The 22,867-nt window shown below is 32.0% G+C and overlaps 1 protein-coding gene across 1 annotated transcript; it reads right to left on the bottom strand.

Moving 5' to 3' along the window:
• Window positions 1–320: 320 nt before the first annotated feature.
• Window positions 321–7,055, bottom strand: LOC139520100 (very long chain fatty acid elongase 4-like). The gene is made up of 7 exons (XM_071312546.1): window positions 6,977–7,055; window positions 5,181–5,368; window positions 4,510–4,590; window positions 3,496–3,552; window positions 2,916–3,024; window positions 1,830–1,957; window positions 321–531 (listed from the first exon to the last, which is right to left on the bottom strand). Exons 1-7 carry the CDS (start codon window positions 7,029–7,031, stop codon window positions 358–360), a joined length of 792 nt encoding a protein of 263 aa, XP_071168647.1. The 5' UTR covers window positions 7,032–7,055; the 3' UTR covers window positions 321–357.
• Window positions 7,056–22,867: the final 15,812 nt, after the last annotated feature.

Here is a 22,867-nt window from a genome sequence, read left to right on the forward strand (position 1 = left end):
ATTAATATTATAATACCAGAAATTAAACAAGAATGTTTCCATAGTATACGGATGCTCCACTCGCACTTTCATTTTCTATGTTCAGTGGACCTTAAAATTGGGATCAAAACTGTAATTTGGCATTGAAATTAGAAAGATCATATCATACGGAACATTTGTACTACGTTTCAAGTTGATTGGACTTCAACTTCTTCAAAAACTACCTTGACCAAAAACTTTTAACCTGAAACGGGACAGACGAACGGACGAACGGACCCACATACCAGAAAACATCATGCCCCTCAACAATCGTAGGTGGGGCATACAAACGGTATAAGAGATTGCTTTTAAATGTTTATTAAAACTATCGTAAAATAGTTACGTTAGTTTCTTCTTTTTTTGTTTTTGAACATAAGATTTGTAATAAAAATTTGCAAATAACAATATAAGAGTTAATGAATATATTAAGACTGCTATATTGAATCCCTGAGGAAAATCGCAACCGCTGAGCAAGTTGTATCCTGAATGAATAATGAACGACACAAACTGTATCTGAAAAAAAATCAGCTTATTGACAATGATAAATACAAATCTGCGGATATCTGAATGTTCACAGTCTTCATAAATATGCGAGTCGATCCAAGCTTTTGGTTCCAACCTTTAGTACAAAAGATCTACAATTTACATTTTATAAACAGATTTCCTAGGCAGTAAACACAGACACTTGTCTCAGAATTTTTTTTCCCACATATAGACCAATGAAATCCTAAATATAACACAAGGTATATAGGATTGTTTTCTGTGACAGTTAATAATGAAAAAGAAACTTTACATTGTTTTTTTAGTTTGGATTGTTTCACATTTTGTCATGTCGGAGCATAATTTGTCATTTATACGGCATAGGTTTTGTCCATAGACGAAGGCCACATATAGACATATACTTACTTAAATCCCCCTTATTTGACCTCTGTTGGATAGTGGTCTAATTGGCAATCATAGAAGCACATCTTATTAATTTTATACTATTTAATATAAGATCCACTTACAATCTTTATTGTGTAATTTTGTAATTGTCTGCCGCAAGAGTTTACTCTTTGCTGTCAGTACTAGTATTATAGAAGGATTTATTAACCACCCTTTTTCAAATACATTAATTCAAAGACAGCACCAGTTACATGAAAATAGTTCTATTATCACAGAAAGTCTGCAAAGTACAAATGTATACAAAATGTCATGTGTGCAGGCAGAGATATTTCATGTTTGGTTGTATTCTGTTTTTACAGTCCGTTATTACAAAAAACTAGTACTGACCCAGAAAAACAAACCAACGTTTACCGTTGTCCCTTTTTCTTTATGCTGGTAACAATTTCATCATAAACTCGTTTCATGTTCGTGAATTATTGTTTTCTTGTGTGACAAATGTACTGCATTGCATGATAACAATGGCGTAGAAGCACACTAAAAGTGACAAGTAAAAAAAAACTTTCCTGAAGTCTTTTAGTCTAGAATTAATTCAATGTCCACTCTCGTATACATTTTATTTAATTTTTATCTTCTATGTTTGTGTGTTCGAATAAACATACTTTACGGAGACCTATAGTTGTTTATTTCTGTATAATTTGGTCTCTTGTGGAGATTTGTGTCATTGACAATCATATCACATTTTTTTTTTATATTTATAACGTGGAAGCAACTGATTGTGGTTTTAACATTAAAAAAGAGCAATCTATCAAATTTTGATAATTATATATATAATTTTTTTCGGTGCTAGATATCAATAGCATTGTTCTTATTACACTGAGACAGAACGAGATTAATTTAAACTCAAAGAATATTTGTTTTATACTCACAAGTTGTAATTTAGTCAAATACTTTTTCCACCAGAGGTATTTTTGCATATGAGGTCCAAACACGGCAAGACCATAGTATGTATACATGATGATATGGACAAAAGTGTTTAACATTGGAACGAAGAAAGCTGAAATATAGAGTTATTTAATTATAAACAACATAGTACCTATAGTCAGTACAGAGATACCGAGTCACTTATATACTTGTATTCCGTCCTTACCGTTCCCTTATTGAATTAATATGATTCTTATTCCTTTCACTCATATATATATATTGTTGTGTGTGTGTGTGACATATTCTAATTTGACATTTCTAATGGGTTTCTCGATGCTCGATATTTAGAGTTCAGTATAATATTTTTCGTTCATTTTGTTTTAAACTTTTTTGCTCATTGTTATAAGCCTTTTTTTTAATTAAGGCCACTAAATGATAAATTTTGCATATCAAAATTAACATAGATACCACAGAAACATTACAATACTTTTGCGACTCTACTTAATTTTTTGTTGTTGCTTTAATATACTAGTAACACAATGACCAAATTCGAACTAAATGTTAGTTTCCCTTCCCTTTTCGTAGGATTGAATAAAGCTAAATAAAGATGGCATGCACCTTAGTGACTAGTCTTGATGAAATATCTAGAAACAAGAATACACACGCTGTTGTGCTTAGCTTATTCCACTAGTATGGGAAATCTGACAGATCCGAAAGGAAAGCGCCAATACGCTACATCTCATTACTGGCAAGCTGTTGACTAAATAATGTTCAGCAGTACTTGAAAAATATATTACGAAAATTGTTAACTTCATTTGACATATCGAAAAATCAAAGTAACGGTTTACAGGAAGGTGTCCGACAAACACATAAAGTGCTCACACATTACAACTCGCTATTATCAAGCTACTGACCAAGTACATAAACAAATGTCACGGAAATAAGAGTTGGGCGAACGGATCGACAAATTTAATGCAATACAGCCTAGCCCCTTCTCTTGGTCTTTTGGTATGCTATTTCGAGAAAAACACCTCCCTATGCCTGTACATTTGTTGCCTTTTCCTTGACATTACAGTTCCTGCTATTCATACCTTGGCCTCCAGCCACGTATTTGACTCCCATCCAATATGTAAGAATCATGGTACAGTGATGATATGCATGTAAAAATGACACTTGGTTCTTTCTCAGTATCAGAAATAACTAGAAGGAAATGTCAAATTTATTATGTTTTATTATACTTAAAAGTAATTGTTTAACTTTTTTATAGGAAAATGCAGTGTATATACATATAGTACTTATGAATTAAGATTCATACAATAACAGGATATCAGACTATATACTTAAACAAACGGGAATGTCTGTTGAACAAAAATTCTGACGAAAAGAGGCACTGTTTGGCTGTATTTGGACGACATTAAAGATGTATACCGAAGAAAAAACTTGCTACTTTTTGTTTCATTTATGCATTTTGTTTTGTTTGTTTTTTACGTAAGCTTCTCGTGACAAAATTAAAATGAAAAATAAAGAGTAAAGTATAACTGCTATGTATACGCCAAGTTCAATACCATAATGCGTAAAGTCCTCAAAATTCAAAATTCAAATGGTCATTTCTGTCTGCATTAATATGTTTTGAACAATACAGAAATTTTAATTTGTGTAAATGATACTTACTGTATCGATAAGTTCTATAACTTTAGAGAAAAAGAACCACCATAAAACTTTCGCCATCTGTAAAAGATACAAATGGTAGTGCATATCAATTTGTGCCATTTAGTATTCTATAATCATCCATTAATTACTATGGTATTTCTTTAGACTCTACTTGTGTCTCAAATACAATTTTGTCTTTCTTTTATGTAATATGTTGTTTTCTTTTCTTTTTGAATGGAAATATATTGCTTTGAATACGATTCTATAACTTGATAAAATAAAATCTCTCAGCGCGACATAACTTTTTTTACAGCCTAAGGTGGTTATCTGCATAAAAGAATAACCATGGATGTCGAAACGAAACGAAAAGAAACCTCTTGTTGACACCATGAAAAATGTGCTGAAATTCGATGATACTAAGAAAAGACCTTAAACTAATGACCCGGTATGCCACTTAAATATTTGGACCACAAATGAAAAGTGATACACTTACAGGACATCAATGACAAGTGTATTCTTGATGCAGTCTACATCAAATATAGAAGCTATTGTAGGAAACCATTAACCAAAAAACCTGTAATTTTGATGTCAAATCGCAACAATTGGACTACGCAACTTATCCGGAACACTGTAGTTTCTAAAACGAAATACATAAATGTTCCAAAACATTGGCTCCCTTGCAAGAAACATATAAAAGAATTTCAGGTATTTATTTCAAAAACAAAAATAAAATTTTACTTTATTTCAACAATCTTTAATTGTCTAGCTATGGTATTTATACACTTCCAAAAACGAAATTTATTTCTAAGTACATGTATAAAATTGGCAATGGGGAATGTGTCAAAGAGACAACAACCCGACCAACGAGCAGACAACAGCCGAAGTCCACCAATGGGTCGTCAATGCAGCAAGAGGCTTGCTTTCACTGGCCCCTAAACAAAAATGTATACTAGTTCAGTGATTATGGACGTCATATCAAACTCCGAAACATAGACAAGAAACTAAAATAAAAAATCATGTATCATCGAAACTTACCCTGACTGCTAAATAGTCCTCTGAATAATCTACTGGTTGGCATCGATAACTATAGTTGGACAACAGGGATACAGTAATAAACTGAAAGACATAGATATCAAAATATAGGAGAATAATAAGCTATGCATTACTGGAAATCTTAGGAAAAGACACCAGGATGTTTTTTGTTAACTTCAGTAAATTATTGTTTTCAATCAAATAAAGACACGAAAAGTTGTTTGTTAACTTTTGATAGAAACCTGTGAAAATGGTCCTAACTTTTCCAAACTTCACAAAAAGTCTTAATCATTATGCCTTTTTTTGTTAAAAACAAACCAATAATAAAACTTTTTCCTGTATCAATACTAACAGCAGAAATATTGTTATAGTGTTATTACATAAAGCTATATCCGTTTATTTTGTTGTCAAATACACAGAGTCCAAGCAGTAACTGGTGTCACTATTGTTGCAGGAACTGCTTATTTTCTTTATCATCTAAGTCCATCCTCAGTTCGGTTCGTATTGTTTCTGTAGTTTACTGTGTAATTAATTCAACAATTGTATTATGTTCGCCGTATGTATTTGTTCATGTTATCGGTCATCTTCTACTAATAATTGTATTTGTCTGCTTGGTATCATCATTCCTATTTGTGAAAGTTTATTCATAGTTCCTTTAAACGAATTATACTAACCTCTACAAACATGTAAACCGACAGTGCTACCAAAACGAAGTTATAAGGCACAAGAATTAATTTTAAATTCATTTGAGGTAATTTTTTCACAAGTTTTGGACATATAAGCACCAAAGAAACATACACACTGAACACAATAATTATTGGCACAGGTGATTGCATAAAGGGCCAGTTCTCCACTCTTGGATCTACAAGAAACAAAATTATTTTAGTAGAATTATAAAAGCAGTTTTCAATTCCAAAAAAATATATCATGAGAACAGCGCTTTGAAAATAAATGTTCGCTTCTACTTTTAAAAGATCTTCTTTAATGATGCGTAAAACCTTTTTCCGAATGCAAAAAAAAAAAGAAAAGACTTGACCTGCAAGACTATTAACACTTGACGTTTTTAAGCAAAGTGTTCTCTGAAATAATAAATCATTTTTAAAATAGTGAATATCATTTCAAAGGATTCTCCGTGTTAGTGAACAAATATATTCTATTAAAAGATCTAACACTACCGTCAATCCCGTCATGCAGAGTGACAGGGGGCGTATTGCATTGGCGCCAATGTTTGAAAATTACAATCTTTCATTTGCCCAACAAGCACAAGGTCATATTTCATTTGCGCCAAAAAATAAAAACTTTATTTGCGCCATTTTACAGGTAATTCAGGTAAGCAGTAACGGAAGCGTTAAATATTCATTGCTCTAAAAAGTTTGTCTCTACAGTATTCCCCCTTGATAATTGAGTGAGTTCAATGCCATACTCATTTCTGAAGCTGGGAGTCACTAAGGTTTATAATTATATATAGTGTTCACATGTTCGAGGTGTTAAGATGGACATTTTTAATTTAGACATAAAACAGGAGAATTAAGCGTTTATTGGTACCCCAAATAAATAAAACCTTGCAAAGCCAGTATGACAACTGAAATGAACTGCAGTTAATGAAAAAACGGACTATCTTTTGTATCAGTATGGTATGCACTTGAGAGGAGGAATTTTCCAGACATTAATACATCAGGGCCGTACAAGTTTGATGTCGGGATAGACGTATAACTTTACAATAGTGTATCATGCTTAGAATTACTCCAGTGTAAACTGTAATCTTTCATGCTTCACATTAGGTGTTATGATCACGTTTATTTATAACAGAACTGTGTTTCATTAAGGGGCCCAACGTTAATCCTATTACAAAAATGAAGTCTATTGAAATCAACTTAGAAATTATTCTCTTATTTAAAACATTTAATGATTTAGACAAGACAAGACAAGACAATATTTTATTTAAGTCTCACCTCTTCATTATATAAAACATACAAACAGTTGATAAAACAACATCATAAAACATACAAGAGCCACTCTAAAAAGAGTTATGAGAGACTTTCTAAAATGTATGTACAATATTTACACTAAAATTAGCTATATAAAATACATTTTCTTTTCAATAAATTTTATGTAATGTTTACATTCAATAATATAAGTGTGTTTAAAATTAAATAGTATGAGGATATACAATAACTATTATCAACAGGATTATTAATAGACTTTTGGCTTAATAAGAATTATTCGATTTTTGTGAAAGTGAAGAAGTCAAATTAAAAATAAATATTTAAAACGTAGATGTGAATGTTTGGGATTAAATTCTAAATTCTTGATTATCGATGCTTTTCTACTAAACTGTAAATTCGCAGCCAAAATAATTTTGAAAAATATAAATAGAAATAAATTCAACAATCTTGTAAAATTATGTGGTCCACTATCTTTTGTAGAAACAAATTAATTCTTTAAAATCATATAGTCTCGTTATACAAACCTGCTCTCTTTAATCCGTCAATGTACATCTTCCTGATATCGTCAAAAAGTGCCATCTCTGCCAGCTTGAGTCTAGTATCTAACTCCTGTAATTGCACACAAGTTTAAAACAGGAGCAAGCATGAATATTTAGGATCAAACAAATCAAGAAAACAAATGAGTTGTTATAATCTCTGGTTTAAAGCTAGTATATATGCAAAGCATGCGCATGTAAACCGTTGTGTTGCTTACTTGGCTATATAAAAAAAATGCCTATTGAAATCCAGACTAGAAAAAACAACTCATTAAACTTTCAATATACTAGTCATCAACCATCAACCATCAACCAATGTTTAAGGATGTACTTAGGTGAGGTTTTGAAATTTGTGTCAGATGTTCGGACTCCTACGATACAAGTTAATATATTTTGCTCCATAACACCCATTCATTTTTTCATCTAAGACTTTTAAAATAGCTCATAAAATTTCATTTACCAAAATTTAAACAGATTCTTGATTTGCTTTCTTTAAATTTAGGAATCAAATAATACCAATGCAAATATAAGGTAAAAGTCCGAGTCAGCTTTTTCCCAGCCATATTTTAAAAATCATATATTTAGAAAATGAGCTCCAATACCTATAAATATTTTTTGCTTATTTTGATTATAAACTAATGCTCTTCCTGCTGATAGTATTAATTTTTAATTTTTAATTCTTGATTAATTTTATTTCACCTAAGTACATGATTAAGCATTTTAATGCTTTTAAATATAGAATTTCTTTTTGAATATTGTAGGTTACAATATATATATCTGTTATTTTAAAAATACCTGCAGGCGATTCCGCAATAAATTCATTTTTTTTCGTTTATTTTGATACTTTGAAAAACAGAAGCTAACATGAAATTAATTATGAAGCTGCTAATTGCATATACATGTTATGTTATTGAAAAATGTAATGTCATCTGTCCTAAGTTTTGAACCCGTATTAATATGCTCTTTATGTCTATGTCTGCAACCTTGAGTTCGGTTGTTATCACATTGACGTTTAGCCAACATACCACTTTATGTTTATTAAAAAGACACTATCTGTGTTTAGAATTATTACTTGTGTTTTAGGTTTTTTGTTTTGTTATTTCTTGATGTTATCTGCATCTCAATACATTGGCTCAATGCATGTCGATTTATACGTAAGGAGATGTGGTATGATTACAAGACATCAAATGATGCGGGTTAAGCATCTAAGGGTCACCGTTAACAATGAGTAAAATGCATTCCTTAAATATAAAAAAAGAAGATTTGGTATGATTGACAATGAGACCACTCTCAACAAAAGTCCAAATTGCACAGAAATTAATAGCTATAGGTCACCGTATGGCCTTCAGCAGTTAACAAAGCCAATACCGCATAGTGCTATAAAGGCCCCGAAATAACAAATGTAAATCTGCTATGAAAGGTGACATGGAAAAAATTAAACAATTTAAAAGAAGAAACCAACGACTTGATTTATACTAAAACATTAAACGATATATAAATATGCTCTAGATAGGACCCAACGACAATTACTGAATCACATGATCTTAACTTGAGACAGGGACACATAGAATGTTTGTGGGCGCTCAACCCTTCCCTAACATGTCATGCTTGTGCTAAACCACACAAGAAAAAACTCAGTTGGAAATGACAGACCGACTCAAAGTACACAAATAAAACTACCGAAAGACGCACAGGGCCGATCAAAGAATACTCACATTTACTGAAAGCGAGTTAAATAAATGACAATTTCGATAAATAAATTAACCATATTTCCAAGAATAAATTATCAATCAATACACATCGAACGAATTTAATGAAATGTCTTACAAACTGTCGGGAAAATCCATGACCATGCGCATTACCAAAGTATATGTATCACCGGTATGTGGAACATTGAGTGTTTGTAACTGTATAACAATACATATTCCGTTATTTTTCAATTCATTAAAAAAAAAGTCAATGCTTGTGCCGATAAAAGACAATATTCAAAGATCTGACATCAGCAACAACACATATCAAACTCGCGTTATGATTTCCCACGATTTTAAGGTCTTGTGTTTAAATTTAAAAATAATGAATATGCAACTTACTTATATCTGTTCTGAAGGTGCACAGTTTATATTTCATTAATGTTTTATTTTTGTATTGTATCACCTGGTCTCAGTGCATACTAGATTAGAAGGTTCTTCGGTAAATTCTAAAAAAAAAAGAAGAGAAATGCCATTATTTTACATTTTACAAGCTTGAAATGGTCCTCAATTTTTTTTTAGTGGAATTGTAGTTATGAAATTGAAATTGATTTACCTAAAAGAACAGAAATCATTTACCGAAGTGATGTTTGTTTTTCCCTCAAAGTCTTCGCTTCATGACAAACCGAAATATGATGTGACTGGAGGAATATACTCTGTAATATAGTTACTTAATAAAATGCACAAATGCCAACGGTTAAGTGATTATAGGTTCGTCGGAAAATTTCTGGTTTTTCTCCAAAATTAAACTTCCGCCGTTGGTGAAGGGACACACAATTTCTCAACGAGCAAGTTAAAATTGGTCTATTTTTTTAATAAAAGTATTTGGAGTTGATTGTTTCTTTTTCTTGTAAAATCCATTATATATAGTATTATACTTGTTGGGAAAATATAGTAAAAGTTAGATTCCTTATAATATCAAAATGAAATAATTCAATAACTACATGTAATTTGGTAATGAAATAGTCAACCTAAAATAATAGTATCCCTACACCAAGCTTCTCTCTTCGGAAAGTAGGCGGTATTCTCCTTAAGTTAGCTGATTGTATGGACGTTGCACACGGTGCTGGTACAAAAATCAATTTTGACACAGATTAATAATAAAAGCAATACAATAACTGGTCGCATTGATAAAACATGATAATATTGTATTGATTTGAATGTAATATGCTTGCAAATAGTAAAGAAAAATTAAAATATTCAAGTAATAACTATATTCTCACGTATTGAGGAAGAAACCAGAGAACAGTTTCACACAAAAAAACCCATCTGAAGACAAAAGTTCATCGTCAATAAAGGCAACAGTAGTATACCGCTGTTCAATAGTCTAAATTCGGTTAAATAAAACCAAATCCGAGTAACAAACTAAAACCGAGGCCTGGAAATGTTTCAGAAAAAAAATGGTAAGTCGAACCTGGTTTTATGGCTAGCCGAACTATTATAAATGCAAAGTAAAAATGTATATATATATATAAAAACTCTCACATTATATATAAGTAGAAGATTACAATAATGGAATGATATTTCCTAATAAAACGTGTCTTAGATCCCTATAAACCTATGCGGAGTTTAAAAACCTAAGACTTTGATGACATACAAGTGTACAATAGACTTACAATCTATTTTAATTTTCGGACTACTTTACAATTGGCTTAATTTGGGTATATAACCCTAAAGATCATTAAAGTGGAATTTAACAATGTTTTCAGTCGATTTAACGCAATTATAAAAAAATCAAGCTAATGAATTCAAAAAAGTTACTTACTTTGTAAGATCAGGAATTCTTTGTAATTAACTTCCCCTGTTTCTTGATTTAAATATTTTGCCCTATTGACAAGTTCTGTTCGACTAACAATAAACGACATTGTAATCACATTATATAGTGTTGTCTTTAAATCAATTAAACATTTACAAGACGGATTACATATTTAAAACCACAGGTTAATGATTATATTATTGATTGGTTACTCGTGTAAATTGTCAATACCTGTTCCAAGAGTTCCAAGAGAATATTGGAACTAGTTATTTTTCGGTGAAACAGAAGATTATTGTAATGATTTCCAAGACGTCAAATGCTTGCAAATTATGACAGGTTTATCAATATCCTTTTTTCTTTTCATGGATTGCATACTTTTGGTAAATTTTCGCCTGAAGACGGAAAGTGTGCTTATACAGATATTTGTGTTTTCTGATTTTAATAGTAACATTACTTTCAATTAAAAATTCTGACTTTTTAATAATAATTAAGCATTTAAAGTAAATAGTTTGAACACAGTCACCTCATTTTAGATTTGATTTAACATTTAGAGTACATATTAAGGCTTTCATTTCAGTGTCCACCAACTAGCCTCAGCGACCTCGTAAAAAGAAAGGTAAAAAAGATGAAATATAAAACGTTTTGAAGCATACACCTAAAGGGTCTAGATAAAGCGATCGATATCAACTTTGCCCTGAAAGATTTAAAGCCTAAACTCTTGTTAGATGACATTATTCATTACTTGTAATAAGTTAAATGATAAAATCAGAACTCCGATGAAAATTCAAAACGAAAAGTCCTTTATCAAATGGAAAAATCAAAAGCGCAAACACAACAAACGAGTGGAAAACAACTGTCTTATTCCGGAATTGGTAAAGCATTTCTCTTTATGTTGGATTAAACTTGGTTTTATAGCTAGCAAAACCTCTCACTTGTATGACAGTCGCATAGAAATTCCATTATTTTGTCAACAATGTGTGAGCAAAGCCTCCGTAAGTTATTCTCAAATATCACGAAAACTAAATCCTGTAAGACATTCAAACTTTCCGAGATTATAGCTGAAGAAGCAATATTTGTAGAAATTTGAACATTTAATTATAAAACACAACGTAAAAGTGTTTTGTAAAATGATGACATTTTAAACTATCTACAAAGTGAGTAGAAATCAAGGTAGACAGTGTATACAACATGAGTGACATAGGTGAAAATGATTCGTTTATAACGGAACAAAATGAAATCGATTTGTCTAATGATACGATTGACAATACACAAAATGGTATTACCGATAGCCAATTTAATGACCAAGACATGTTTAACTTAATAAAATCCAGCTTTGGACAACTTGATAGAAAAAAAATTAAACACGACCCCCTGAAACATACAGACACAGATGATCTCCGTGCTATTAGAAATTCTTTATTTGATTTAATTCGGAATCGGGAGCAAACATACAGTGATACATTTGTACAAAACTAGTAGAAAGAACACAGCGTGACAATGGTCAGCCACTACACTAGGTGAAAAATTAGCGGATGACATATATGTCATTTATCAATATCTTGAAGGAGCAAATAATGCTTCTGAACTGAGACAATGTGTGTCAAAGAGCAAAAGAACGGCTACAGTATCCGATGAAACGGATTCGAAAATGTCCGATATTCTTACCAAATTATCAAACAAAACAACCAGTACAAACAATGAAAATAATTTTGTGCTTTCAATGTTAATGGAAATAAAACAGATGATTAATGATAATATGAAACCTATGAATGACAAAATTGACAAACTCAACAAAAATTTTAAAAATGAAACAAAAATGCTGAAAAACAAATTATACGAAAAAGACATATTAATAATAAACTTACAAAGCCAAATCCACGAGAGCCGGGACAGAATTGGTAAACTTCAAGCTGAAGTAAAGTTACAAGCACAACAGATAAAAGACAAAGACGACAACATTAATGAAAACGAAAAACAAAGGCAGCTTAACGACAAAATAATAAGCCGACTGGACGTTATAGACAATAAACTAAAGAAACAAAATGCAACAGAAAAAAAAAAAATCAACGAAAAATGAAACATCGACAGACATTGTGTATATCAGCAAGCAACCGATAACAAGCGAAAATAACATTGTCCTTCATGAAAGTAATTCAAATGATTGTGATAATTACACAGAAGACAACAAAATTCACACTGAGTCTAAAAATTACGTTGATTACTCTACACTAACAAATGACCTCCAATATGATGAAATGGTGCGACCAATAGAGACAAAAGTAACTGACAACAGGGGCGTAGCTACCCGGAGGCACGACAGCACGTGCATTCACGTCGTTTTCACAAAAAAAAAAAAAAAAAAAGCAGAAGAGAGAGAGATGAGTTGGTCAATCGGAATCGGAGACTGTTGGTGTCTTTTCCGTCTATCCCGGATATTAGTTTGACAAGAAGTGTTGATGAAGTTGTTCATTCAGAAAAAGATCGTAGCTCCGAAGTTGCGTGCACATTGATTCGGCATGCAAAAAAAGAAATGGCAAAATAAAAATGTATATATTGAATGTTAAAGGAAACAACTATGTTGTCACTTTTTTTAATTGATGAAATATCATTAAATAACGACATTTGGTTTCAAAATAATTGCTTTTTTTTGGAGATTATGACAAAATCGGAAGGTTACTTGTATCTTTTACAAGATTTTTACTTTTGAATTTGTAATACTCAGTCTAAGATATGTAGTTTTGGAGCACATTATACAGTGTATAGTTCACCAGTTTGGAATGAGATGTACCAATCGGCATTAGAATTATCATATCCCTTCGATATTGTTGAAAATATACCGAGGCGATGTGGTTGACAGACTACCGGAGCCAATCACCCTGCAACCACGCCAAAACAGTATTGGAAAGTCTCATTATTTTTTGCGTTCATATACCATATGATAAAGCAAATGGAGAGTGGGGTAGCGTCAAGTTATCAGGAAATCGCTTCTTTGTGCTGTATCTGCTTCGTCGTGTTGTAGGAAATATCACAAACGAACAAATCTCAATATTGTCTGAAACATACGAAACTGACCTAGCATGTAATTTTGACGAATTCAATTGGGAGGTCGCTCGATGCCGAACACGTACGCTGGATTATAATATCTCGCGAGTGCTACCATGCCATGATGGCCCTGAGATCTATCAGTCACGGTACTACGTATGTAATTGAAAATAAATGTACGATCAACAATGATCAACGAAAATTACATAGCATTACTGCATATTCATCGGGATTTCAGTGTGAATGTTGACAAAGTAATAGAGAAGTTTGTTTCTGCCCAGACCCGAAGAGCAGATTTTGGACAATTTTTTAGTAAATTCTGTATCACAAATATGTGTTGTTTATGTATTACTATATTCAGAAGATTTATTAATAGTTTTACATTCATAAATTTGTATCTACATATAGCTCCTCTTTTAACCGTCCTATGACCGAAAACCGAAAAAAAAAAATTGCTGCATAATAGGGTCCCAAATTTTTTTCGCCTCGCTCCGGTCGGCAGTAGTTGCTTCCACATCGTTTCTTTCTAGCTACGCCCCTGGACAATGATACAGCTATATTTCGAGGTGTTGTTAGAAAACGAACAAAACGAATTGTTTTATAAAATGTTATTGCCGACAAGCCATACGAACTAGTAAGTAGTGCTGTGAAAACGTATGCGGAACAGAAAGATGTACATATTACGTATTCAAAACTGCTGAAAAAGCGAAAAAGTAGGGGTAAATCTACGTATATAATGCGTGTGAATATAAATGAAGATGACTATTTCAATAAAATTGAAACGGACAAACAATTCTGGCCAAAAGGAATATACTGGAGGGATTATGTCCCCTACAACTCAAATACAAACAACAACAAACCAGACTCACAATGGGACTAATTCAACTATTATTTATACTTTTTGTAATACTTTTTGTAATTACTCATATGTTGCGGGTTTCGACATGGAATATGAAAGGTGCAATGTGTGGTACCTCATACTTTCAGTCTGTTTTAAATGAATCAGATGTTTGTTTATTAACAGAACATTGGTTAAACGAAAACAATATTTCATTTTTGAGCACTTTTGCAGATAATTTTCATTTGATATACAGTATTGGTATTAATTGTAATAAAACAGTTAAAAGTTCTGGTGGAACGGTTATTTTAGTACGAAAATCATTAAATTTTAAAATACAAAATCTTAATATTATTAATGATAGAATGTGCGGAGTAAAACTTTGTTCAGATAAATATTATGACATTTGCCTAATATGTGTACTTTTACCCTCCACAAATTTTTCTTCGGAGGTTTATATGAACTATATTGTTGAGTTATGTACATGCTATGACATGTATTCTAAAGATTGTACTACTATTGTAGGAGGTGACTGTAATATTGACTTAACTAGTATTTCTACAAGTGGTAAATTAACATGTTTTTCAAATTTTTTTAATGATAGAAATTTATGTCCTGCACCATTACTACAGGGCAGAGTTGGTCCTAAATATACTTTTAAAAGTAAAGATTTAACCAGAAGATCATTAGTAGATTATATTTATGTTCCTGAATATTTGTCAAATGATATTTTTACCTTAGAGGTTAAATCAAATTGTCCGTATGAAGTTTCTGATCATTATCCAGTCTTTGTACAGATGAATATTGATCTGCTAAGTAGGACGTTGAACGCATACAACATAAATAAAAAGACATTGAAATTGTCAAAAGCAGATGATTTTGAACTCAAGATGTATCAAACTGAAATCGATAAACTTTTAAACTTTGAGACAAACTCTGATATTTATTTATTTTAGATTCTCCTCGCTTCTTATAAACGCTCTTCATATGGCGGCAAATACTTGTATTCCAGTTGGAACATTCCGACCGTACTTAAAACCTTATTGGAAAAATCAAAATCTTAATAACAGTCATTTCGAGCAAAGAAATGCAAGACGTAAATAGGTAAACAACAATAAAACAAGGGAACAAACTGATCTCAGCTATATCGAATATAAAAATAAAAAACGAGAATTTCGTAAGCGAAAACGAATTGCTGAAAAAACATTGGCAGGAGGAAAAATTCGAAGATATAAAACTTGCTGCTGAAATGGATATTGGCGAATTTTATCAACGAGTACACCGTATGCGAAAAAGCGGTCCATCAAATACAAAGTTGTCATACAATGGTACTGAAGCTACAAACGATAGTAGTATATGTGAATTATGGGGTGAATATTTTCGCGATCTATACTCTGAGCAACCAACTGAATGTTTTAATGAAACTTTTTTCCATGAAATTACGTCAAAAGTGCAAACATACTTTGAAAATAGTGATAAAGCATCTATTCCAGAACTTGAAAAAGAAATTACCTTAGAAGAAATTCGGGAACAAATAAATACTTTAAAATGTGGGAAAGCACCGGGCCCGGATCGTATTACTAACGAACATATACTATATGGCGGTGATCAAGTGATCAAATGTTTGTGTAAACTTTTCAATATGATCTTGAAAACTGAATATCTACCTGTTTGTTTTAGACATGGCATTATTATTCCTCTGTATAAAGGGAGTAATACAAATGAAACTAATCCCAACAGTTACTGAGCTGTGACATTAACATCAGTTTTAGGAAAACTTTTAGAAAAGATATTTTTGTCTCGTATTCAAAATCTGTTGGAAAATATAAACAATGTAACTTGCTGTACCTCATGGCTTACAATTTCGTTTCGTAAAGGAGCATGGATCAATTCCTGCTATCTATACATTTAAAGAGTCAATAAGGTACTATATCGAACTTTGCTCTTATGTGTTTTCAATATTCTTAGACAACGAAAAGGCCTTTGATCGTATTTGGCAAGACGGACTTTTGTTTAAATTATGGAATGCTGGAATTACCGGTAAAATGTGGAAAATAATACATATGTCATTTAAGACAGCAACTGCACATGTACAAAAAAAGAGGGACGAAAGATACCAAAGGGACAGTCAAACTCGTAAATCTAAAACAAACTGATAACGCCATGGCTAAAAATGAAAAAGACAAACAGAATATATATAACCGTTTAAATAGTCAGGTGTTTCAAATAAAACAAGGTGTAGGACAAGGTCGAGTTATGTCAGCGTGGCTATTTGCTTTATTCATCAACGATTTAATCACTCAACTATTGGAAACAAATTGTGGGTTGATGATTGGACATATACATATACATATACCTACAATTTTACTAGCGGACGACACCACTTTACTAAGTGGCACGAAATCTGGTTTACAACAAATGTTGAATGTTGTGAATAAATATGCATATACATGGCGGTTGAAATACAACGCAACTAAGAGCACTCTTCAAACCAGCAAAAACTACTATAAAACATAATGAGTCCAAGTATGAGTTTTGCCTGGGTGAAACATAGGTCCCTATGAAGCAAAGTATTATTTATGCTGGAACTTTGATTGATAGTAATATGAAATCATACGATCGTACTGATAATGCGTGCAAAAAGATGAAAATGAATCTTCATTCTCTATAGAGTATAGGACTTAATCGGATTGGCATGAACTTAATTACAAACACTACTATTTGGAAACGTATTGTGTTACCAACTGCACTTTACTCGTGTGAGCTTTGGGGAACGTTAACATTTGCTGAAACCAAAATGTTAGAGCAAACACAACGATACTTCGTACGATTTGTATTGGGTCTAGATAAACGATCGCCAACTGATTCTTGTACAAGTACTGTAGGACTACGGTCTATACAAGGACTCATCGATAAATTCAAAAAAATTGTTCCTCGGACGGTTGCTCAGAGCTAAATCCAATACAACTCATAAACAATTATTTATTCTACGTCTCAGTCAACTTTTGCTTGGTGAATGCGATAAACGTTCAATAACATACGACTTAATAAAAACTCTTAACTAAATATGGCATGCATTCCTTTCTTGAGAGTTACATGGATGACTTGTATATCCCGGATAAAAAAACTATGGTCCAAAATTGTGAATCAATCAATTGAAATCCGAGAAGAAAATATTTGGAAATCATCTATACAGTGTCGACCAGAACTTTGTCTTTACTACGAAATTCAAACTAACTATTCACAGACTTTTACGTCTTGCCGTTGTCTATCCGCATTTGAATAATAAACTATTAGTCATGGTAAAACTTGGCTCAACAGCAATAAAGGATAGCCAGTGCTTTTTATGCGGTTGTTATTCTACAGATATCTTTCAACACTTAATGTTATACTGTGAAAAACTTTTGGATGCAAGAAATAACATGTTTTACGGAATTGTTGATGTTTTACCAGTCCAGGAATCTGTACGCTTTTTTCGGCTAAATGATAGCGATATAATCGTAGCCTTACTTGGTGGTATTACTCATTTTATGCAATCTGTGAACTCTGACAACTGGAGAAACATGATGTGTTGCTTGGCAGATCATATATTTAATCTGTACGGAAAATTTAAAGGCGAATTATCTGATCATAGGTTTAATTTTGGTCACTATAATATTTGAACTAAACAAATGTAGCATATATATATACATATACATGTATATAAAAGTAACATTTTTTTTTGTTTGTTTGTTTGTGTGTGCTTTAATTGTGATTTAATTGTAGTCTGTAATTATATGTTGTTCATTTCTTGTAATTAGTATAGTTGTGTTATAAAATGTAAATCTTCAGTATAATGGAGGAAATAAAGAGAATCAATCAATCAATCAATCAATCTTCGGACGAATTAATTTTAAGAAAAAGAACGAGACACTCTTGGACATAAATCTGGTTCATCAATTTTCTGCTCAGACACTGGTGACGTTTTATAATGGTTGAGTAGTTGTTGCAAGCTCTTGAATACCGAATGAGTTGAAAAATGTATTTCCCATAAGTAGGTGAAGTTGGTATATTGCTGCTTTTGAAGGGAAATTGCAATGTCAACTTTAATTCCTCTAGTTTGTCATATATTTTCGTGTGTTTCTCTGTCCTATATTTTCTCCCATTTATTTTTATTGTAGTCCTGTCATGTAATGTTGTTATTTTAATGTTATAATTAACATTGCCATTAAATCGGGAGGTTTGGCATGCCACAAAACCAGGTTCAACCCACCCTTTATTTCCTTACTTAAAATGCACTGTACCAAGTCAGGAATATGGCCATTATTATATTAAAGTTCGTTTCTTGTGTGTTACATTTTAATGTTATGTTTCTGTTGTGTCGTAGTTGCGTTTCCCTCAGTTTTAGTTTGTTACCCGGATTTGTTTTTTCTCTGTCGATTCATGAATTTCGAACAGCGAAATACTACTGTTGCCTTTGTTTGGTACATACATGATCGCTTATGTCAAAATTGCATACATACATTTTGGTAGATACTTACTGATTGTTTGCCTGGTTTTTTTATGCCCCTGCAACTGAAAGTTGGGGAGGGGGTATTGCTTTATCCCTGTCCGTCTTTCCGTTCGTCTGTCTATGGTCAGGGTTTTTGATTTTTATTAATATAACTTTGTAATTTTTGAGGTATAAGTGTTTAAATGTTCTAGTTATTATAAAACAACATTTTTCATCTCTTTTTGCATCAATTGTGTCTCTCAGACATAGTAATATATTACAGAAAGTCCTACATTGACTTTGTTAATAATACAGTTATTTCAGAGTGGAGTGCGGTGGCATTACTTTGTCCAGTTTGTTTTAGCAATATCTTGAAAGAATACAATTTTTTTGTGACAATTTCATTAGATACTACTGAGATCAGTGTCACAACATAAATTGAAGACATAAGTTGATCGTAAATAAAGGCAACAGTAGTATACCGATGTTCAATATTCATAATAAGAATAATATCTTGAAAGGATACAAATATTTTCGTGACAATTTTAATCAGATAATACTGAACAGAACTTCTTCATATGTTGTTAGCAGTTGGACAATTATGAGTTGTAACGTTTGTCTTCCTTTCCGTTTCAGATGCTTTGAATTACGAGATGAGTATAGTTAGCACGACAACGACAACGGATGCATTCTAGTTTGTATCTGCCTTGTACCTTGCCTTATTGCGCATGCGTACCTTGCAATATGATATTGTGTTTTAAGACACTAATATAATTTGAAAGAAAGTCGGTAAACGATTTTTTTCTGTCTATGTTATGTTTCTCAGCGATTGCCAAATGTCCAATTCTATTATCAAGGATGTATCGAAACAATCATACATGAACATGACTTATCTTACTGTCTCTAAAATATTATTTAACCCTTACTGAGTTTCACGTTTCTTGAGAGGTGCTCAATTTAAAAATTGTCGTTATTGTGGTTAGAATATTTCACAAAACCTAGTTGTTCTTTGGAAAAAGAATTTAAAAAAAAAACTTGTTGAAACTTTATAAAGCTAAACTAGATTAGTGATAGATTATAAATCAATTCCTACGAAGTTTTGTAATTAAGCCCGGGTAGGTTTGTGTGGTTGGCAAGACAGATAGCACACTCCTTAAAAACAACGTTGAAAATTTAACCATACACGAATATCAAAAAAGTGAAACACATACTCCCTTCTCTGCAAAAATTTACTAAATTCAGGGGGGCAATTATACACCATAAGTCCAACAAATTCAAAATACCATGAGTACGAAAAGAAAAACAGTCCAACAATGCTATATTATGTATACAAACTGAAAAACAAAACAGAATGGACATTCAAAAACTATACATCTTTGATCTCCTTGGTGTCATTTGCACAATGGTCCTTAAGGAGGCTCGATGGTATATTTATTTTTCATTACAAATTGTATTTATTACCTTTAATAGTTGTTACTTTATAATATGGTTAAAAAAATCATTAAAAATAATCAATTTGTGTTTGGCCCCAGATGACTTTTAAAATGTAGATATCATTGAAAAAGCTCCAAATTATCTCCCTTTGATGCAAAAATGCCATTTTTTAGCGTTAAAATTGTAATATCTTTATTTAACTCATCGGTGAACTATATTTTTTATTATAATTTTCAAATAAGTTGTACTTATAATAAACTATTGTAAAATTTGAGGCATTTCTGCAATTAAGTTACTTTTTTTATTTCGATATTACCTCTATTTCTCTTATTAGTTCAACTGATAAAAGGTACCTTTAAAAAAATGTATGCTTCTTTCTAAGGCAGATTGTGAGCGTAGATGAACGGTGACCCCATGTTTTTATTTTATTTTTCAATTAAGTATTAGATAAAGTAATTTTTTTAGAAAAAAAAAATCGATTTAGACCCGCGAGCCCCCTTAAAAGAAGACCAAATTTGGAACAACTAAAGGAAGCAGAACGACAGTGACGCATTGTTATAGCAAAGATCTCGTTACTCTCGGTCAAGAGATATAAGGGTGGTATTGAGCGCTTGCATACATATTTAATCCGCAACATTCTTTATGTGCCAGTCCCGAGTTATGAGCTTATAGTTCAGTTGTCTTCGTAACTTGATTTCTGTCAATTGTTTTTCCTATATTTCATTGAATGCATCATGAAGTTAGTCTTCTCGTTTGAATTATTATTCAATTTTCAAATAGATGTCTTATATATTTAAGACTCTTTCATCTTACGATAGTATTTGATAACATTTGACTTTTCTACACTTTACATACATGATCCCCATTTCAAACCTAAAGATATATTGAAAGAAAAAGTCCTGCTTTGTTTCATTAAAAAAGAATGACCTACGCAGATACAAGTATCTTGTCGTAGGGAGGAATACATCATATTAGTAAAAAATCACTCTGATTCAAACATAAATGATCTGAAACTGACATTATATAAATAAGGCCGTTAGTTTCCTGGTTTGAATTGTTTTACATTGTCATATCGGGGCCTTTTATAGCTGACTATGCGGTATGGGTTTTGCTCATTGTTGAAGGCCGTACAATGACCTATAGCTGTTTTAAAATGTCTGTGTCATTTTGGTCTCTTTTGGACAATTGTCTCATTGGCAATCATACCACATCTTCTTTTTATATTATCAAGATGCTTGATTTCTTGATTGGCAACATATTTGTAACGTTTGGAGGACATGTTTTTTCAACAAACAATCAGTATGCTAATAAGACCCTTCCTGTGGCCCTCTTCTTAACGCTTTGATCCTTTCTTTATATGAGGATGAATTCTAAGAAAGAAGGGAAAAAAGATTAGAAGTATCTTTTGACTTTACTTTCTGCTATATACTAGATGATGATATTCTGTCATTAAATAATTCAAAATTTGGTGACTATGTTGAACGCACCTTTCTTAACGAACTTGAGTTGAAGGATACTACAGATACAGTGAAGTCTGTCTCACATCTGGACTTGCATCTAGAAATTAACAATGATCATGACTGTTCGATGAAAACAAAACTTTACCACAAAAGAGACTTTTTCAGCTTCCCAATTGTGAACTTTCTATTTTTATGTAGACATATTCCAGCAGCGCCTGCATACGGAGTATGTATCGCTATGTAATACGATATTTCAGGGCTTGTATTTCCTTGATAGAGGATTGCTACTCCCAATGAAGCTATTAAACCAGGAATTCCAGGTGCTGAGTATAATATTATCCCTTCTTAAGTTTTACGTGTTGGTTGACTGTTATTGAATATTCGTTTCACAGATGCTAGCGGAATCGTTCCTAATGTCGTAACTCCAATCATGTCCCCTTTTCCGACTGTGAACCAAGCTACCTAAGATTAGACATACCACCTGGTTTGTACTAACATGGGCAACTGGCCGGGTGCCACTTGTGGAGCAGGATCTGCTTACCCTTCCAGAAAATGTCAAAGAAACAACAACCCGACTAAAGAGCACAAAAATCTACTTATTTTCATATTAAAAGGATAAATAAAATATATGATGATACAATGACAAAGAACACAGAGTCTTCGGTCAAGAAGTTTAAGGGGGTAACTAAAATATATAATGGTAAAAGACCACGAAAACCATAGAAAAAAGAAATCTCATATGTATGTAAAATTTCGGGATGACCAATGACTTGATATATATTTTCACATGTTTTTGTTATAAAAGTATCTGTTAACTAACAGGGTTAGGCTAATCTTTTGACAAAAGTAAGAACATATTGTTCGATTTGTGAATTGATCACCTTTTTGGTACTTTGATTTTCTGTGATTGCAGTCAAATATCACCATCATTCTTTACTCGTATACCACATTCTATGGTTATTGATTTCACTAACTGTGATCACGTTGATTGGTCTTCTTTTAAAAAAAAATCTGTCAAATTGTTTAGGTCAGCAACAAACTGATACATTTTAGATTAAATTTTAGTGGAAATGTTGAAACATAAAGTAGTGAATAACGATTCAACAACTCGGGTATTTTTTTTTAATTTT

The sequence above is a fragment of the Mytilus edulis genome, chromosome 1 (assembly GCF_963676685.1).
Source record: "Mytilus edulis chromosome 1, xbMytEdul2.2, whole genome shotgun sequence".
NCBI lineage: Eukaryota > Metazoa > Mollusca > Bivalvia > Mytilida > Mytilidae > Mytilus > Mytilus edulis.